The sequence below is a fragment of the Saccharomycopsis crataegensis genome (genome assembly GCF_037102585.1).
Source record: "Saccharomycopsis crataegensis DNA, jcf7180000000083, whole genome shotgun sequence".
In the NCBI taxonomy this organism is placed as follows: domain Eukaryota; kingdom Fungi; phylum Ascomycota; class Saccharomycetes; order Ascoideales; family Saccharomycopsidaceae; genus Saccharomycopsis; species Saccharomycopsis crataegensis.
In genome coordinates this window covers 229,783-243,890 of record NW_027043828.1, presented here as the reverse complement: position 1 = coordinate 243,890, position 14,108 = coordinate 229,783, and the positions used below count along the sequence as shown (strand labels likewise).

The following is a 14,108-nucleotide window of genomic DNA, read 5'->3' as shown; positions in this document are numbered from 1 at the left end:
AACACGCGCATATACAATTGCCCTTGTTAAACAGCAATTGGTCACCAACACTAATAATAATAATGACGTTTTTTGGCGATGGGTTCACTTATGGTTTTTGTGTGACGATTTTCGCTTTTTTTCCACTTCCTCCCACCACCGGCACGGAACAACTTATCGAAGGCAGGGTGATTTCCGCCCCGGTGAGCCTATCGTACGGCCCCTCCACAAAGCACCAGAAGTTGTTTAGCGTCATTTCTGCTTCCACTTTTCAACCCAGGATTGTTAAGAAGTCGAGCTATTCACTCATAGAGCTACGGTATCCTTTGAAAATGTCCTCTAAATCATTACAATACGCAAACGACTTCGTGTCGTTTCTCAACAGCTCTCCAACTCCTTATCATGCCGTTGACACTATCAAGAAATCGTTGCTAGCCAAGGGTTTCAACGAATTGTCAGAAAAGACCAACTGGAGAGGCTTGATCAAGAAAGGGAGCTCTTATTTCGTTACCCGTAACGGCTCCTCGATCATTGCCTTCACCGTGGGTCAAAAATGGTTGCCAGGAAATGGGATTTCCATTATCGGAGCCCATACCGATTCCCCAACCCTTCGTATTAAGCCAGTTAGTAAAGGTACCAGTAATGGGTTCATCCAAGTGAAATGTGAGACTTATGGTGGGGGGATCTTCCATTCATACTTTGACAGATCCTTTTCCGTGGCTGGGAGACTCTTCATCACCAAGAATGGCAAGAGTTACCCAAAGTTGGTGAAGATTGATAAGCCAATTCTTCAAATCCCAACCTTGGCGATCCATTTGGACAGATCGGTCAACACTAAGTTCGAATTCAACAAGGAAACCAAATTGGTGCCTATTGCTGGTTTGGAAAACCCAACCGGAGCTAAGAACTTCAAAAAACAAGAAGAAAAAGAACACAGTTGTGCCGATGGGTCTGATTTGTCTGATGAAGAATTCCAAGCTTTGGATTCCCTTGTCAGTAGACACAGTCCAGAATTCATGAAGGTCGTTGCCAAAGAAGCCGGTGTGGAAGTTTCTGACATTGAAGACTTTGAATTGATTCTTTTTGACCATAACAAGTCCACATTAGGCGGCCTCAATGACGAGTTTGTGTTTTCTGGAAGATTGGATAACTTGTTTTCATGCTTCTGCGGGACTGAAGCAATTATCAACGCCTCCAAGACTTTGGCCAATGAACCAGGGATCCGTTTATTGGCAATGTTCGACCACGAAGAAATCGGTAGTCAGTCTGCCCAAGGGGCTGATTCTAACTTCATCCCATCGGTGATGGACAGATTATCATCTTTGACCGGCAACGAGGCCAATGCAGACGCCGTGGGTCACTTATCCAATGGTTCTTACTTGTATGAAACCAGTGCCAAATCATTCTTCTTGAGTTCTGACGTTGCCCACAGTGGCCATCCTAATTACCAAGAAAACTACGAATCGAACCACAAACCTCAAATGAATTGCGGTCCAGTTATCAAGATCAACGCCAGCCAAAGATATGCTACCAATAGTCCAGGGATTGTGTTGATTAAAAAGTGTGCCGAAAAGGCGGAAGTCCCATTACAATTGTTTGTGGTGCGTAATGACAGTCCATGTGGTTCCACTATTGGTCCAATCGTTTGTTCCAAATTAGGGATCCGTTGTCTAGATATCGGTGCCCCAATCTTGTCGATGCATTCCATTAGAGAAACCGGGGGTTCTTATGATGTTGAAAAATTGATCAAGTTGTTCCAAAGTTATTATGAAAACTTTTCCCAATTGGAATCTACCATTATTGTGGATGGGCATCTCGAATAAATGGTGTGTATACATACAAAATAAAAAAATTAAAAAGTTACCAAATATAAATTGAAATTTTTTTGATTACTCTGTAAGAGACGTGTTAAAACAATCATTAAAGAAAGAATAGTAATAATATTGAAAAAAAAACAAACCAACAAACAAACCAGCTCCCTATTTCAAAATGCCATATCCATAAATTATGATAATTTCATAAATCGATGTACGATAAATATATTTTATAAAATTTCATCAGAAAGTAATCCAATTGCTTTACCATAAGAAACCAAGATTCTTTGAACTTCTCTATTCCCAGCGCATGCCAAAATGATATCTTTTAGCAAATCGTGTTTTTTCAACCCACAAATTTCCGGATTCCATTCGGTACTCATTTTTTTATTGTTTGCTTTGATGTAATCAATTTCATCATCATCATCATCATCATCATCATCATCGCTCAATTCGACATGATTCTTCGGACCCAATAAATCTTGAAATACTTCGATCAACTTATTCTTTAATGCAAGTTCACACAACTTGGAACAATAAGACATCAACAATTCTTTGAATTCTTGATTTTCTTGTAAAGTTTCGGCAATCAAGATCCGATTTTCAAGATGAGCCAACGAGATACTGCTTTCAAGATTCTCGTACCCATGTTTCATCAACATCACTTTGGAGAGTTTTTTCAACATACTAGCACTGCGTTTTTTGAAGATTTCTTCATTAGTCTTCGATTCAATAAGAGTAATCACACTAGATTTATTTTTAGGACCACCACTAGGAAGCATTTCAGATATCGATCGATTACCAGAATCGACACCAAAGATATTACTACTAGAATCCCAATAATTCGACCCAAGGGCCCACCAAGAATCACTAATTAAACACCAGCTGCCCATATTTTTGTCGTATAAGTACCCATTACCATTGGATAACGTCACGAGTGGCACTCCTCGTTTGCTGATAGAACATAACGTTAGACCTTCTCCTTTAACAAGCAAATCATCTTGGTATTTGCTGGATGGTTCAAATAGAGTATATAAATTAGTCGGCTGAATCACACAGGATTTTTCCTTTATGTTCCACACATGGAGGTCACCAATGGAGGTCACCGCCAAGAGGTAATCTCCTTTGCTTTCGAGGAAACTAAGCGAGCATCCCAACATTATTGGCGGAAGGAGTCGTTTCCCAGCATTGGAATAAACAATCACCGTACCATCAAGACACGCCAATGCCCAAAACAATCCTTCACCTCCGGCAATCACGTTGACTAATTTAGGAACAAAGTCCACAAAAAGTTCTTTTGTTTCTGGTAATGGATCTTCACCTAGCAAATCATGGGAGTTGAAAGTGCGTTCATTGGTGATTAGCGAAATCCTCGTTGGCTTTTGTTCATTACCGCTGCCATTTTTGATATTTAGTGACAATGAATCGTTCATGGAGGATTTCAAACTTATATCAAGCGAAACTTTGGGGATTGCCAAACGTAATTTTGCAAATGAGGTGACAGGATTGATGATTGTTGACCGTAGAAATTCCGCTGGTTCATAATGTTTTGATTTTTTATTTCTGTCTTCGTTATTATTATTATTACTATCAGTGGAGTCTCTGGAACGTTTTTTGTCTATGATTTTTTTAGGCACGGTATTAGAAGGTCTATCGAATTCATTACTCGTTGACAGAACCAGGAAACTGTTAGAGGTGGCTCTATTGAGTAATGGATCGGAGCTAGCACCATTAGAAACAAGGACCGTTCCAACTCTTTTCTTCCCATTTTTAGTGATTACCGGGGTTTTATAATTCGTAGATAATGAAGAGCTAGTGTTTATTTTGCTTTTTGAATCTGCCGTGGATGAGGCTCCTCCTCCCTGTTGGTTACTTGGTGTACCTTCTTTTTCAATTTTTTTCACCTCTTCTGGTTTGTTGTCATCTTGCAATTTTTTCCATTCGGGAGGATCTTCTAGTTGTGGTATAAGTTTTTGCACCTCATTTTTACATAACTTCAATTGATCTTTGGTGGCTCTAATACCAATATCCAGTTCATCGAAATCCAAATATATGATTGACCCATCGCACGAACCCACAAATAACCCGAGTCCGTCTGGAGTCCAATCCACTTCGGAGATTGTATCAGTGGCAATATCTTTACTGATAAATATCGGTTTATCAATGACGGTAGACCATACCACAAGGGTTTTATCAAGCCCACTAGTGGCAAGCACACTGTAGAATCGGTCATTTTTGATCTGAATGTTGGTGTCAGTATGCGCGGAGTTGACGTCTTCAGGCTCGGTAAACTTGAATAATTGCGGATTGAATTTCACGGTTTCTAAACTGGAAAACTTGTGTCCTACTAATGAGGAAATATTTTTGAAATTATTGAGAGGCGATAACATTGCGATGATGGTCACGTTGTTCAAAGAGTAAGTATGGTTGATGTTTGTCGAGCTGAAGTTAATGATGGTGGAGTTTTTGCTATTATTGGTGATCCCTGCATTGTTCTTACCCATTTCTCGTGAGCCGTTGGGAACTGGTACCAAATTCCCAGTGGGCGACCAATTGAATCGACTGAATTTCGCAGTGAGCAATGATCTTTGAAGGATTTTCGAAAGCAGGAGGACTTTCTTGATATAGAATCTCTGAAGGTTTCCCACGAGTTTGAGTTTGTATTGATATAAGTATACGGTCTTATTATTGCTGATCACCATCAAGTAGTTATTATTAGAATCAAATGACATACTCTTTACTGGAGCCTGGAATTCATTGAGGAACGCCACAAACTTCTTGTCTTGGAAATCATAAATTATCACTTTATTGTTTAGCGACGCGATGGCCATCAATCTCTCAGTCACCGCAATATCAGAGATAAGATCCTCCTCATCACTAGCTTGTCTCTTAGGTACTCCAAGCAGTTTTAATTCATCATTATTATTGTTATTATTGTCATACAAGTCAAGAAGTAACTCAGACGCCGCGGTTTTTTCCCAAGGTTTGGTGGTGCAATACACTTTCCCCATAGAGTCCCCCGATACCAAAATGTCGGTGCCAGGCACAAACCGTACACAATTGACCTGGGAATCCTTATCATGATGCTTCAATTTCCGTAGGGGTTTCAATTTCCCGGCAATTTCGTTAGTTGTCACTGCTGCTTTGAAAGTGGAGACGTCCCATACTTCGACTCTGCCATTGGATGTGGCAGCAGCAAGGTATTTTCCCGATGGGTGGATGACCACCGAGAGGATCTTGCCTGATTTCTCCAGTCCTGTTACTCTGAAGAGTCTCATTGGGCGTGTATTCTCCTTCTCCTTCTTCTAACAACAATGCTTCAACTTCTTCCTTCTTCTTCTTCTTCTTCTTCTCCGTTTTGTCTGTTGTTTTGTGCCCTGGGGAATGAAGGGAAGAAGAAAAAAAAAAAAAAAAAATTGTGAAGGCAACTGATTCTCTCAGAAATAACTGTTTTAGTGGCATTTTTTATACTTTAGAATAATCCTTAACACCCATTTAGAATGAGCGGAGGTGAAGAGTTTACTGATGAGTCTGACTTCAGCGAGTACTGGATCGACTGGTTTTTGGGCACCAAGGGCAACGAGTACTTTTGCGACGTCGACTACGAGTACATCACCGATAGGTTCAACCTCACAGGCCTCAACAACGAGGTGTACAATATCCAACTCGCCATCGATTTAATCACCGACAATTGCAAGCTCAGCGACATCGAAGATGAGAGAGGTAATGACAATGAAGATGAAGGCGAAGAAGATGACGATGATGAACAAGAAAAGCGTAACCAGGAGTACCGGGACGAAATGGAGTATAGCGCAAGGATCTTGTACGGGTTAATCCACGCTAGATATATAATAACCACCAGGGGTTTGCAAAAGATGTACGAGAAATACAAGAACGGTGACTTTGGCTATTGTCCTAGAGTCTATTGTCAGTTACAGCCATTACTTCCCGTGAGCATGAATGATCAGCTAGGACACTCCCCAGTCAAATTATATTGTGCCAACTGTGAAGATTTGTACAATCCTAAGTCTACTAGACACTCGTATCTAGATGGAGCGTTCTTTGGTACCAGTTTCCCAGCGATGTTTTTCCAAACTTTCCCGCAATTGGTCCCGGTACACAACACCGAGGTGTGCTGTCCAAAGATCTATGGGTTTGAATTGCACGAATATAGTAAGTTAAACAGATGGAGAGAACTTCAAAAGAGAAAACTCATAACAAAATTGAAGGCAAATGGAATTCCTGTGGATAATTGTAATGGTGGCTACGCTCTGAAAAAAAAGGAGAGTTATTAAGTTGGCATGCCTTTTTTTTTCATTTGCTATAAACTTTTAACTTTTTTTCTTTTTTGTTTATTTTATTTTATTTTATTTTATTTTATTTTCTTTTTCTTTGTATTTTTGTTCTTTCTATATGACCAGCTTCTTTTATCATTATAATGTATTACTAGTGTACCTTCGTTTTTTCCCAGTCATTTTTCTTAACAAATATACAATCATTCGCTGTTATTGTGAGATTTGTAGTGTTAGTTATTATACTACTTGGTGGTTTTTATCATAATTTTTTATTGGTTCTTATAATTTTCATAATTTTCTTTTTTTTTTTTAGATTTTTATTTCGTTCCATTTTTTTTCCTTAGAATATCATTGAATATCAGCCTCAATGAGAAAACCAGTGGTCATTGGGTTAATTGACCCAACCCCCCAGGTGTTGGAGATCACCGACAATTTACCGTCCAACGAACTCAGATCAAGCATTACTCACTCATTGATTACCTCGTATAATCTTCAAGAATCTTGTGATATGATCGCCATTAGGAGGGGAAAGGTTACCAGGAAACTACTCCAATCATTCCATGATAAAAAATACATTCGGTTTTTAATGAAAAGTCGACCCCAATTAGAAGAAGATTACAATGATTACAAACTAGGTAATAAGAGGAATATTAATGATGGATGGGAATCTTGTCGAAAGATAAGAAAGATTGGAAATGCTAGACCACTTTCTTCTAAAGAGGATGAACAAAAAAAAGATGAAGAGGGAATGAATAACGAGACACCGGATGAAGATAAACAGGATGAAGATAAACTAGCGTTATCAGAAGAAGATTTATCTTCCGAAGATGAACCTTCGTCATCTGAATCAGAAAATAGCATCGATCTAAATGATTACTCCACAAATGATGAAAAACACCAAATTTTAGAGAAATACAGCCTAATTTACGATTGTCCATTATTCCCCACTTTGCCTGACTATATCAAAATCGTTACCTCCTCTACCATCGAGTCTTGTAAATGGTTGGTTAAGCAGTCAACTAATAATTGTCAACCAATTGCCATAAACTGGCTCGGGGGTCGTCATCATGCTAAACGAGCCAAAGCTAGCGGGTTTTGTTATGTCAATGACATTGTCTTGGGGATCCAATACTTGCGAACCACCAAATATAAAAAAGTTATTTATATCGACCTTGATCTTCATTACGGTGACGGAGTGGCTGAAGCGTTCAAGTATTCTAACAAAGTGGTGACAGTATCATTCCATTATCACGATGCTGGGTTATTCTTTCCATTTTGTGGCTCCGTTGAAGAGCGCGGTCAAGGGAATGGTGAAAACTATTGTGTTAACATTCCTCTCAAACAAGGGCTTTCTAATGGGAACTTTGAAAAGTTAGTGAAATCCATCATAACTCCGTTGATTGAGGAATTTGGCGGTGTAAATGATTGTGTAATTGTTTTGCAGTGTGGGCTTGATGGTTTGTTCAATGACCAGCATTTCAAAAAATGGAATTTATCGATTGATGGAATGGTTAGCACGATCATTAAACATATCGTAACTAATGAGAAGCAATTTCCGGTGGTATTACTCGGTGGTGGAGGGTATCTGAACACAAATTCTTCAAGGTTTTGGTGTTTTATGTTGAAGGAATTAAGTAAAGTTAGCAATCCATTGAATAATGTGGATCTCACAAATATCCCCATGGAAGAGAAGTTCTTAGATTTGTATGAAAATGAAAGCCATTTGTTTTGGGGAGTTAATAATCTGTTGCAAAAAGCGTCAATGAGAAAAGATTTAAACAGTACAGAATATTTGCAGGAAATAGTCAAAATAATACGAGATAGGAATATAAAATAGAAGCTAGCTATAAAATGTGATGATTATGATGACAATAATAATAATAATACAGGGGACGGAATAGACTTCTGAACCCCATGCCCGAAATGACTAACTTCTAGTTGCCACACGAAATCTAACCATTTTATTGACTTTTGTGAATATCTTCTACTATAAATTAGGGTTTGAGAACCTTATTGTTTTCTTTATGTTTAGTTAGAATATTTTTTACAAAAGTAAAGAAATCGAGACTATTCTTATCTGCTGAAAATGAAAAAATAAAATATAACATAAAAATCAGAAAAAAAAAAAAAGCACTATGCCATCTAAACTTCGAATTAAATTGGTGATATCAAGAATGCTCAATAAAATTTGGAGGGTCTATTCCAATAAATACTTAGGAAAACACAAAAAAGCTCCACCTTACAAAATAAAATGCCAACCAGCAACCGCCCCAACCAACAACGGCCAAGAAATGGTCAATCTACCCCCAATATTAAGGTTCTTTGTTCCTTTATGTACAGTTCCCGTGAAAAATGGCTCTTCACCATCAGAGGAAGTTGGAGTTATTAAGCTACCTTCATAAGTAATGGAACTATCAACATGCACGGCTCCAGGAACCTTACCAAGAGCAGAAATGACTTGGACATCTTCTTCAGTGCTGTTGAATACAGCTTGGGCCAACAGAAGCTCATAATTGGTCAAATCATAAACCACATAGAACCATCTTAAGAGAGAATCCCCAGCGACTATGATGTTGTCGTTCCCACAATCGATATCTAAGAAACAATAATTAGGCTTTTTATATTTCAGAGGGACATCAAACTGAAATAAAGGCAGTTGGGTAACTGGGGTTCCCAATAATGAAAGAGGAATGGAATAAGTGACACCTTGCAAGGTGATATCAAAATTATATTCTTCTAACACATCACAACGGGCAAGATACCCATCGAGCTCCTCAATGTAGGAAATTTGTTCGAATGCAACTCCAAACCAGTCGAAAACTGTCTGAGGCAAAATAAGGAGCGAAGTTCCTGAGTCAAATAAGATTGGATGTTTTGCAGAAGACACATTCAGAGCAACAGAGTTATTGCGAGTATAAGTGAGGTCAATACTGTCACAGGAGATGAAGAAATCACTAGGGGTCCTATGAAGATGACGAGCATTAATCAACGGAAAAGTCGTCAAGTTACCAGTGTACTTTGAGCTATCAACTGCTCCAAAAAGAATACTCCCGGTAGTGGCATTGTAATCATTAAGATATTGAGAATATACCGCACGGTTAATGTGCCCACTATCGACAAGTCTCAACGGCAAATTATCGTACAACCCCAAACCCTCCAATTCTTGTAAGCCAATTCCAAAGACCATAATTGAAGAATTGGAAACTTCAGCAAGCCCGAAAGTGTAGTTCTCAAAGACAAAGTCGCTGAATATAAGGGTATCTTGGCTAACAGCTCCTTGGGCAAAGGATTTATCCCCATAGACGTTAAGGAAACTGCTGTTTGTTTCCTGGAAACTGCTGGAGTCATCCGGGTTAAAATATCTCGTATCATCACAGTCAACGGTAGCCAGAACCGTAGCAGTATTGATTTCATAAGTCGATTTCAGGGGCAAATACAATGGGGTGATGTAGGTTGTTCTGTTAATGGATTCAAAGTCATCGTTAGATGAAATAGTGGCAGTACCCGAGGTAGTATCGATAGCAGTGGTAGCAGAAGCATTTTCACCCTCCTCATCTCTTTCTTCAAGATTTCTTTTGGAACTACTGGTGCCGAAATTACAATACGGGTTGGATTTGGCGAAAACCCAAAAATCTGACGACCCAGTATCGACTTGCACAGTGAAGTTTTGGGGAGGGGTCCCGAGCGAGATGTTCGCAAAATATGCAATGCTTCTGTTATTTTGAAGTGTCATGACAACATCTTCAGAGGAATTTCCGGATCTTTTGTCCAATACATGACGGCTTCTCTTAGCCAATGCTTCGTAATTGATGCTCCTGTCATCCATGTCCGAACGTTTGACGACTTTTGTTGGATCATAAAGGTCTCTTTCGGCAACTTCAAAGTCAATCTTGAAGTATCCATTGTTGATGGGTTTCGGGGTTGCAAGACGTTTTTGAAAAGCCAGCGACTCACAAGTGAGGGCAAAAAGAGCAAATAAACCCAATAGCTTCATCTTTTACACTGATTATTGGAAACTAATTAATGTGATGTAGATCCTATACTTCCATCAATATTCTATTGAATACATAATGCAGCAGAAACTTGGGCGATTTTATACCTGAAGAATGAAGTAGTGAAAGCTACCCCCCAGTATCTCATTTGAACGCTGAGTCAGCTGTGGTGAGAGATGAAGTGAATACATGCTGATTTTGTATCTCTGATGAGTATAGAGAAGAAGAAAAAAAAAGCAAAAAGGAAAATCTACAGAAATTATTTAGTGGAAAATTGAAATCAGTTGATAATTTGAAGTGGTTCGTTGATATTCCCAAGCTCTTCCTAATTTGGCAAATACACAAACAACCATTTTTTTTTTTTTTTACATTTTTTTTTTGGAATTTTTGTTTCAGAATTTTCTAGTCTTAATATTTTTCAATCTCGCTATTTTTCGATTATGTTTTTTTTTTTGATCAAACGACTTTCCTAAACTGACAGAACAATAATTTATTTGATGCTGCTCTTGGGGAAATGGATCTGGGGAGCTTTGCGCATGTTAATGTTATCATCTGCACATGGTCCGTATGTACAAAACACAATGTAATGGGAATTGTCCACATCTGCAACCCCGTGTTTATAATCTACATTGTGAATATCGTGCACATATATAATTTACGTTTACATTTGGCATTTTTTTCATTCTTGTTATATGCAACAATAGTTAGTTGCAAGTTGTTATTTAACCTCTACAGGCACGTGCAAGCAGAAAGATTACTATATGATTGAATAATAGCTAGCCTCTTCCTTCCATGGTTAGTAGAAGTTCCCTTCATAGAAATAATGGAAGGTGATCTTAATACGAATTTCATGACCAAAGCTTATTAATAACAATGTTAAAATGAGATGAGCTACTTGAGCCTGATTATTTAAACAGTTGCTGAGATGATTTTGACTATATAATGTCTTAAGCATCACTTAAGCTACACGGTGTCTATCATAAAAGATAAAAAGAAAGTTTTTGAAAGACAAGTGGTAGTTTCAAATTCATATATATATATATATATATATAATTACAATAAATTTTTTATCTTTTCTTGAAAAAATAAGATATCACCATATAATAACCATATGTAATTACAGTGTGTAAATTTACTGAAAACAAACAGCATTGTGTTACAAGAACAAATACCAACCAACAGTAGCACCAGCAAGCAATGGCCAAGAAATTGTCAATTTATCTCCGGAATTGAGTTTTTTAAGTCCAGTAGGAGTGACTCCAGTGAAAGATGGCTCCTCACCATCGGAAGAAGTTGGACTGTCCAGGTCACCTCCATAAGTGATGGAACTAGCAACATGCGCTGCCCCAGGAATTTTACCAAGAGCAGAAATGACTTGGATATCTTCTTCAGTGCTGTTGAATACCGCTTGGGCCAACAGAAGCTCATAATTGGTTAAATCATAAACCACATAGAACCATCTTGATAAAGAGTCCCCAGCAGTCATAGTATTATCTGTCAGGACATCGATCAATAAGTAGCAATAGTCAGCATTCTTGTATTTCAGATTCTCTCCGGTCATAAGATCAGCGACCTGAGTCATTGGAGCACCAAAGAAAGAAAGGGGAATGGAATAAGTGACACCTTGCAAGGTGATATCAAAATTATATTCTTCTAACACATCACAACGGGCAAGATACCCATCGAGCTCCTCAATGAAGGAAATTTGTTCGAATGCAACTCCAAACCAGTCAAAAACTGTCTGAGGCAAAATAAGGAGCGAAGTTCCTGAGTCAAATAAGATTGGATGTTTTGCAGAAGACACATTCAGAGCAACAGAGTTATTGCTAGCATAAGTGAGGTCAATACTGTCGCAGGTAATATGAAAGGTCAGAGGGTGAACATAATCGTCGATAATAAGCAATGGAAAAGTAGTCAAGTTACCAGTGTACTTGGAGCTATCAACTGCCCCAAAAAGAATACTCCCGGTAGTTGCATTGTAGTCATTGAGATATTGAGAATATACCGCACGGTTAATGTGCCCACTATCGACAAGTCTCAAGGGTAAATTATCGTGCATCCCCAAACTGTCTAATCCTTGTAACCCGATCCCAAATATCAATACCGAGCTATTAGAGGCTTCGGCAAGCCCAAAAGTATAGTTCTCAAAGACAAAGTCACCGAATATAAGGGTATCTTGGCTGATATTCCCTTGAGCAAAGTTTTTACTGGCATAACCCACAAAGAAATTGTTGTTTGTGTCATGAAAACTGCTGGAATCATCTGGTTTAAAATATCCTGTATTGTCACAGTCAACGGTAGCCAGAACCGCAGCAGTATTGATTTCATAAGTCGATTGTGGAGGAAAATACAGTGGGGTGATGTAGGTTGTTCTGTTAATGGATTCAAAGTCATCGTTAGATGAAATAGTGGCAGTACCCGAGGTATTATCGATAGCAGTGGTAGCAGAAGCATTTTCACCCTCCTCATCTCTTTCTTCAAGATTTCTTTTGGAACTACTGGTGCCGAAATTACAATACGGGTTGGATTTGGCGAAAACCCAAAAATCTGACGACCCAGTATCGACTTGCACAGTGAAGTTTTGGGGAGGGGTCCCGAGCGAGATGTTCGCAAAATATGCAATGCTTCTGTTATTTTGAAGTGTCATGACAACATCTTCAGAGGAATTTCCGGATCTTTTGTCCAATACATGACGGCTTCTCTTAGCCAATGCTTCGTAATTGATGCTCCTATCATCCATGTCCGAACGTTTGACGACTTTCGTTGGATCATAAAGATCTCTTTCGGCAACTTCAAAGTCAATCTTGAAGTATCCACTGTTGTTGGGTTTCGGGGTTGCAAGACGTTTTTGAAAAGCCAGCGACTCACAAGTGAGGGCAAAAAGAGCAAATAAACCCAATAGCTTCATCTTTTACACTGATTATTGGAAACTAATTAATGTGATGTAGATCCTATACTTCAATCAATATTCTATTGAATACATAATGCAGCAGAAACTTGGGCGAATTTATACCTGAATAATGAAGTAGTAAAAGCTACCCCATCATTTTAGAACCTTGAGTCACCAGTGGCAAAAAAAGAAAGTGTATACATGCTGATATTATATCTCTGGTGAGTATAGAGAGGAAAAAATATAAGAGAAATCAAAGAGTGGAAAGATAAAATTGGTGGATAAATTGAACTGCTTTTAGGTTTTCCCAAGTCAGGAAATCACTTTCTTTATAATTTTCCAGTCTTTATATTTTCAGATCTCAAAATTTTTTGATATTTTTTTTTTTTTCAACCCATAGAAATTTTTTAAATCAATAGAATAATGATTCTATTAATGTTTCTTTTTAAGGAAATCAATCTGGGCAGATTATCGTCTGCATATCTTCCGTATGTACCAAACAGTGACAGAAATTGTCCACATCTGCGGTCCCGGGTGTATAATGTGACTATCTTCTTTATATCTCATTTACGCTCCTTTTGGGATTTTTTCTTCTATAAGGATCTGCCCAAGGTGGTCTTCTTTGAGGTTGCAATAAAATTATTTTCAGACCCCATGGATGGTTTTTATATTATCTGTAATGGGAGTTATTTGATTCTTCATTCTCTATAGAATAATAAAGGCAGTACCATCACTCAAAGATTGAAAATTACTTGGTTTCATATTTCTGCTTATAAATATAAGTATCATTAGTATCTATGTGTACATTCCTCAGTTTTGAGGGTCCACTGATAACATTGTGGAGCAATGTAAACAATATTGGTAGCAACGATACACACTGGCACAGTTTATAGAGCCGTCCATCCAGTAGTTAACCACAGTACAGCTTAGCCATAGTGAGGATCAATATCATGCCATCAAAAAAATGTTGTAGTCTAGTTTGACCTATTTGATTCAAATGGACGTACAGGTATAAGAACTGTAGTAGCAACCTCCTTCTTATGTTACTTATAGAAAGTACTGTCAATAATAATAGATTGCATAACCAAAAAGTAATTTATATCTAGGAGAGTAAACTGCTTAAGCCTGGAAACATCAA

At 38.2% G+C, this 14,108-nt stretch overlaps 6 protein-coding genes across 6 annotated transcripts; 3 read left to right on the top strand and 3 right to left on the bottom strand. All coding sequences in view use genetic code 12, as the record gives it.

Moving 5' to 3' along the window:
- Window positions 1-62: 62 nt before the first annotated feature.
- On the top strand, window positions 63-1,802 carry APE4 (aspartyl aminopeptidase; the record flags this gene model as incomplete). Its single annotated transcript, XM_064996545.1, has 1 exon — window positions 63-1,802. One exon carries the CDS (start codon window positions 63-65, stop codon window positions 1,800-1,802), a length of 1,740 nt encoding a protein of 579 aa, XP_064852617.1.
- A 221-nt stretch (window positions 1,803-2,023) lies between these two features.
- Window positions 2,024-5,071, bottom strand: HIR2 (Hir2p; the record flags this gene model as incomplete). Its single annotated transcript, XM_064996544.1, has 1 exon — window positions 2,024-5,071. One exon carries the CDS (start codon window positions 5,069-5,071, stop codon window positions 2,024-2,026), a length of 3,048 nt encoding a protein of 1,015 aa, XP_064852616.1.
- Window positions 5,072-5,293: 222 nt separating this feature from the next.
- CKB2 (casein kinase 2 regulatory subunit CKB2) lies at window positions 5,294-6,088 on the top strand (the record flags this gene model as incomplete). The annotated part of the gene is made up of 1 exon (XM_064996543.1): window positions 5,294-6,088. The coding sequence occupies one exon, from the start codon at window positions 5,294-5,296 to the stop codon at window positions 6,086-6,088; it is 795 nt and encodes a 264-aa protein (XP_064852615.1).
- Window positions 6,089-6,455: 367 nt separating this feature from the next.
- DASC09_029390 (histone deacetylase) lies at window positions 6,456-7,925 on the top strand (the record flags this gene model as incomplete). Its single annotated transcript, XM_064996542.1, has 1 exon — window positions 6,456-7,925. One exon carries the CDS (start codon window positions 6,456-6,458, stop codon window positions 7,923-7,925), a length of 1,470 nt encoding a protein of 489 aa, XP_064852614.1.
- A 402-nt stretch (window positions 7,926-8,327) lies between these two features.
- Window positions 8,328-10,082, bottom strand: DASC09_029380 (uncharacterized protein; the record flags this gene model as incomplete). Its single annotated transcript, XM_064996541.1, has 1 exon — window positions 8,328-10,082. The coding sequence occupies one exon, from the start codon at window positions 10,080-10,082 to the stop codon at window positions 8,328-8,330; it is 1,755 nt and encodes a 584-aa protein (XP_064852613.1).
- Window positions 10,083-11,236: 1,154 nt separating this feature from the next.
- Window positions 11,237-12,988, bottom strand: DASC09_029370 (uncharacterized protein; the record flags this gene model as incomplete). Its single annotated transcript, XM_064996540.1, has 1 exon — window positions 11,237-12,988. One exon carries the CDS (start codon window positions 12,986-12,988, stop codon window positions 11,237-11,239), a length of 1,752 nt encoding a protein of 583 aa, XP_064852612.1.
- Between the last annotated feature and the right edge of the window lie 1,120 nt (window positions 12,989-14,108).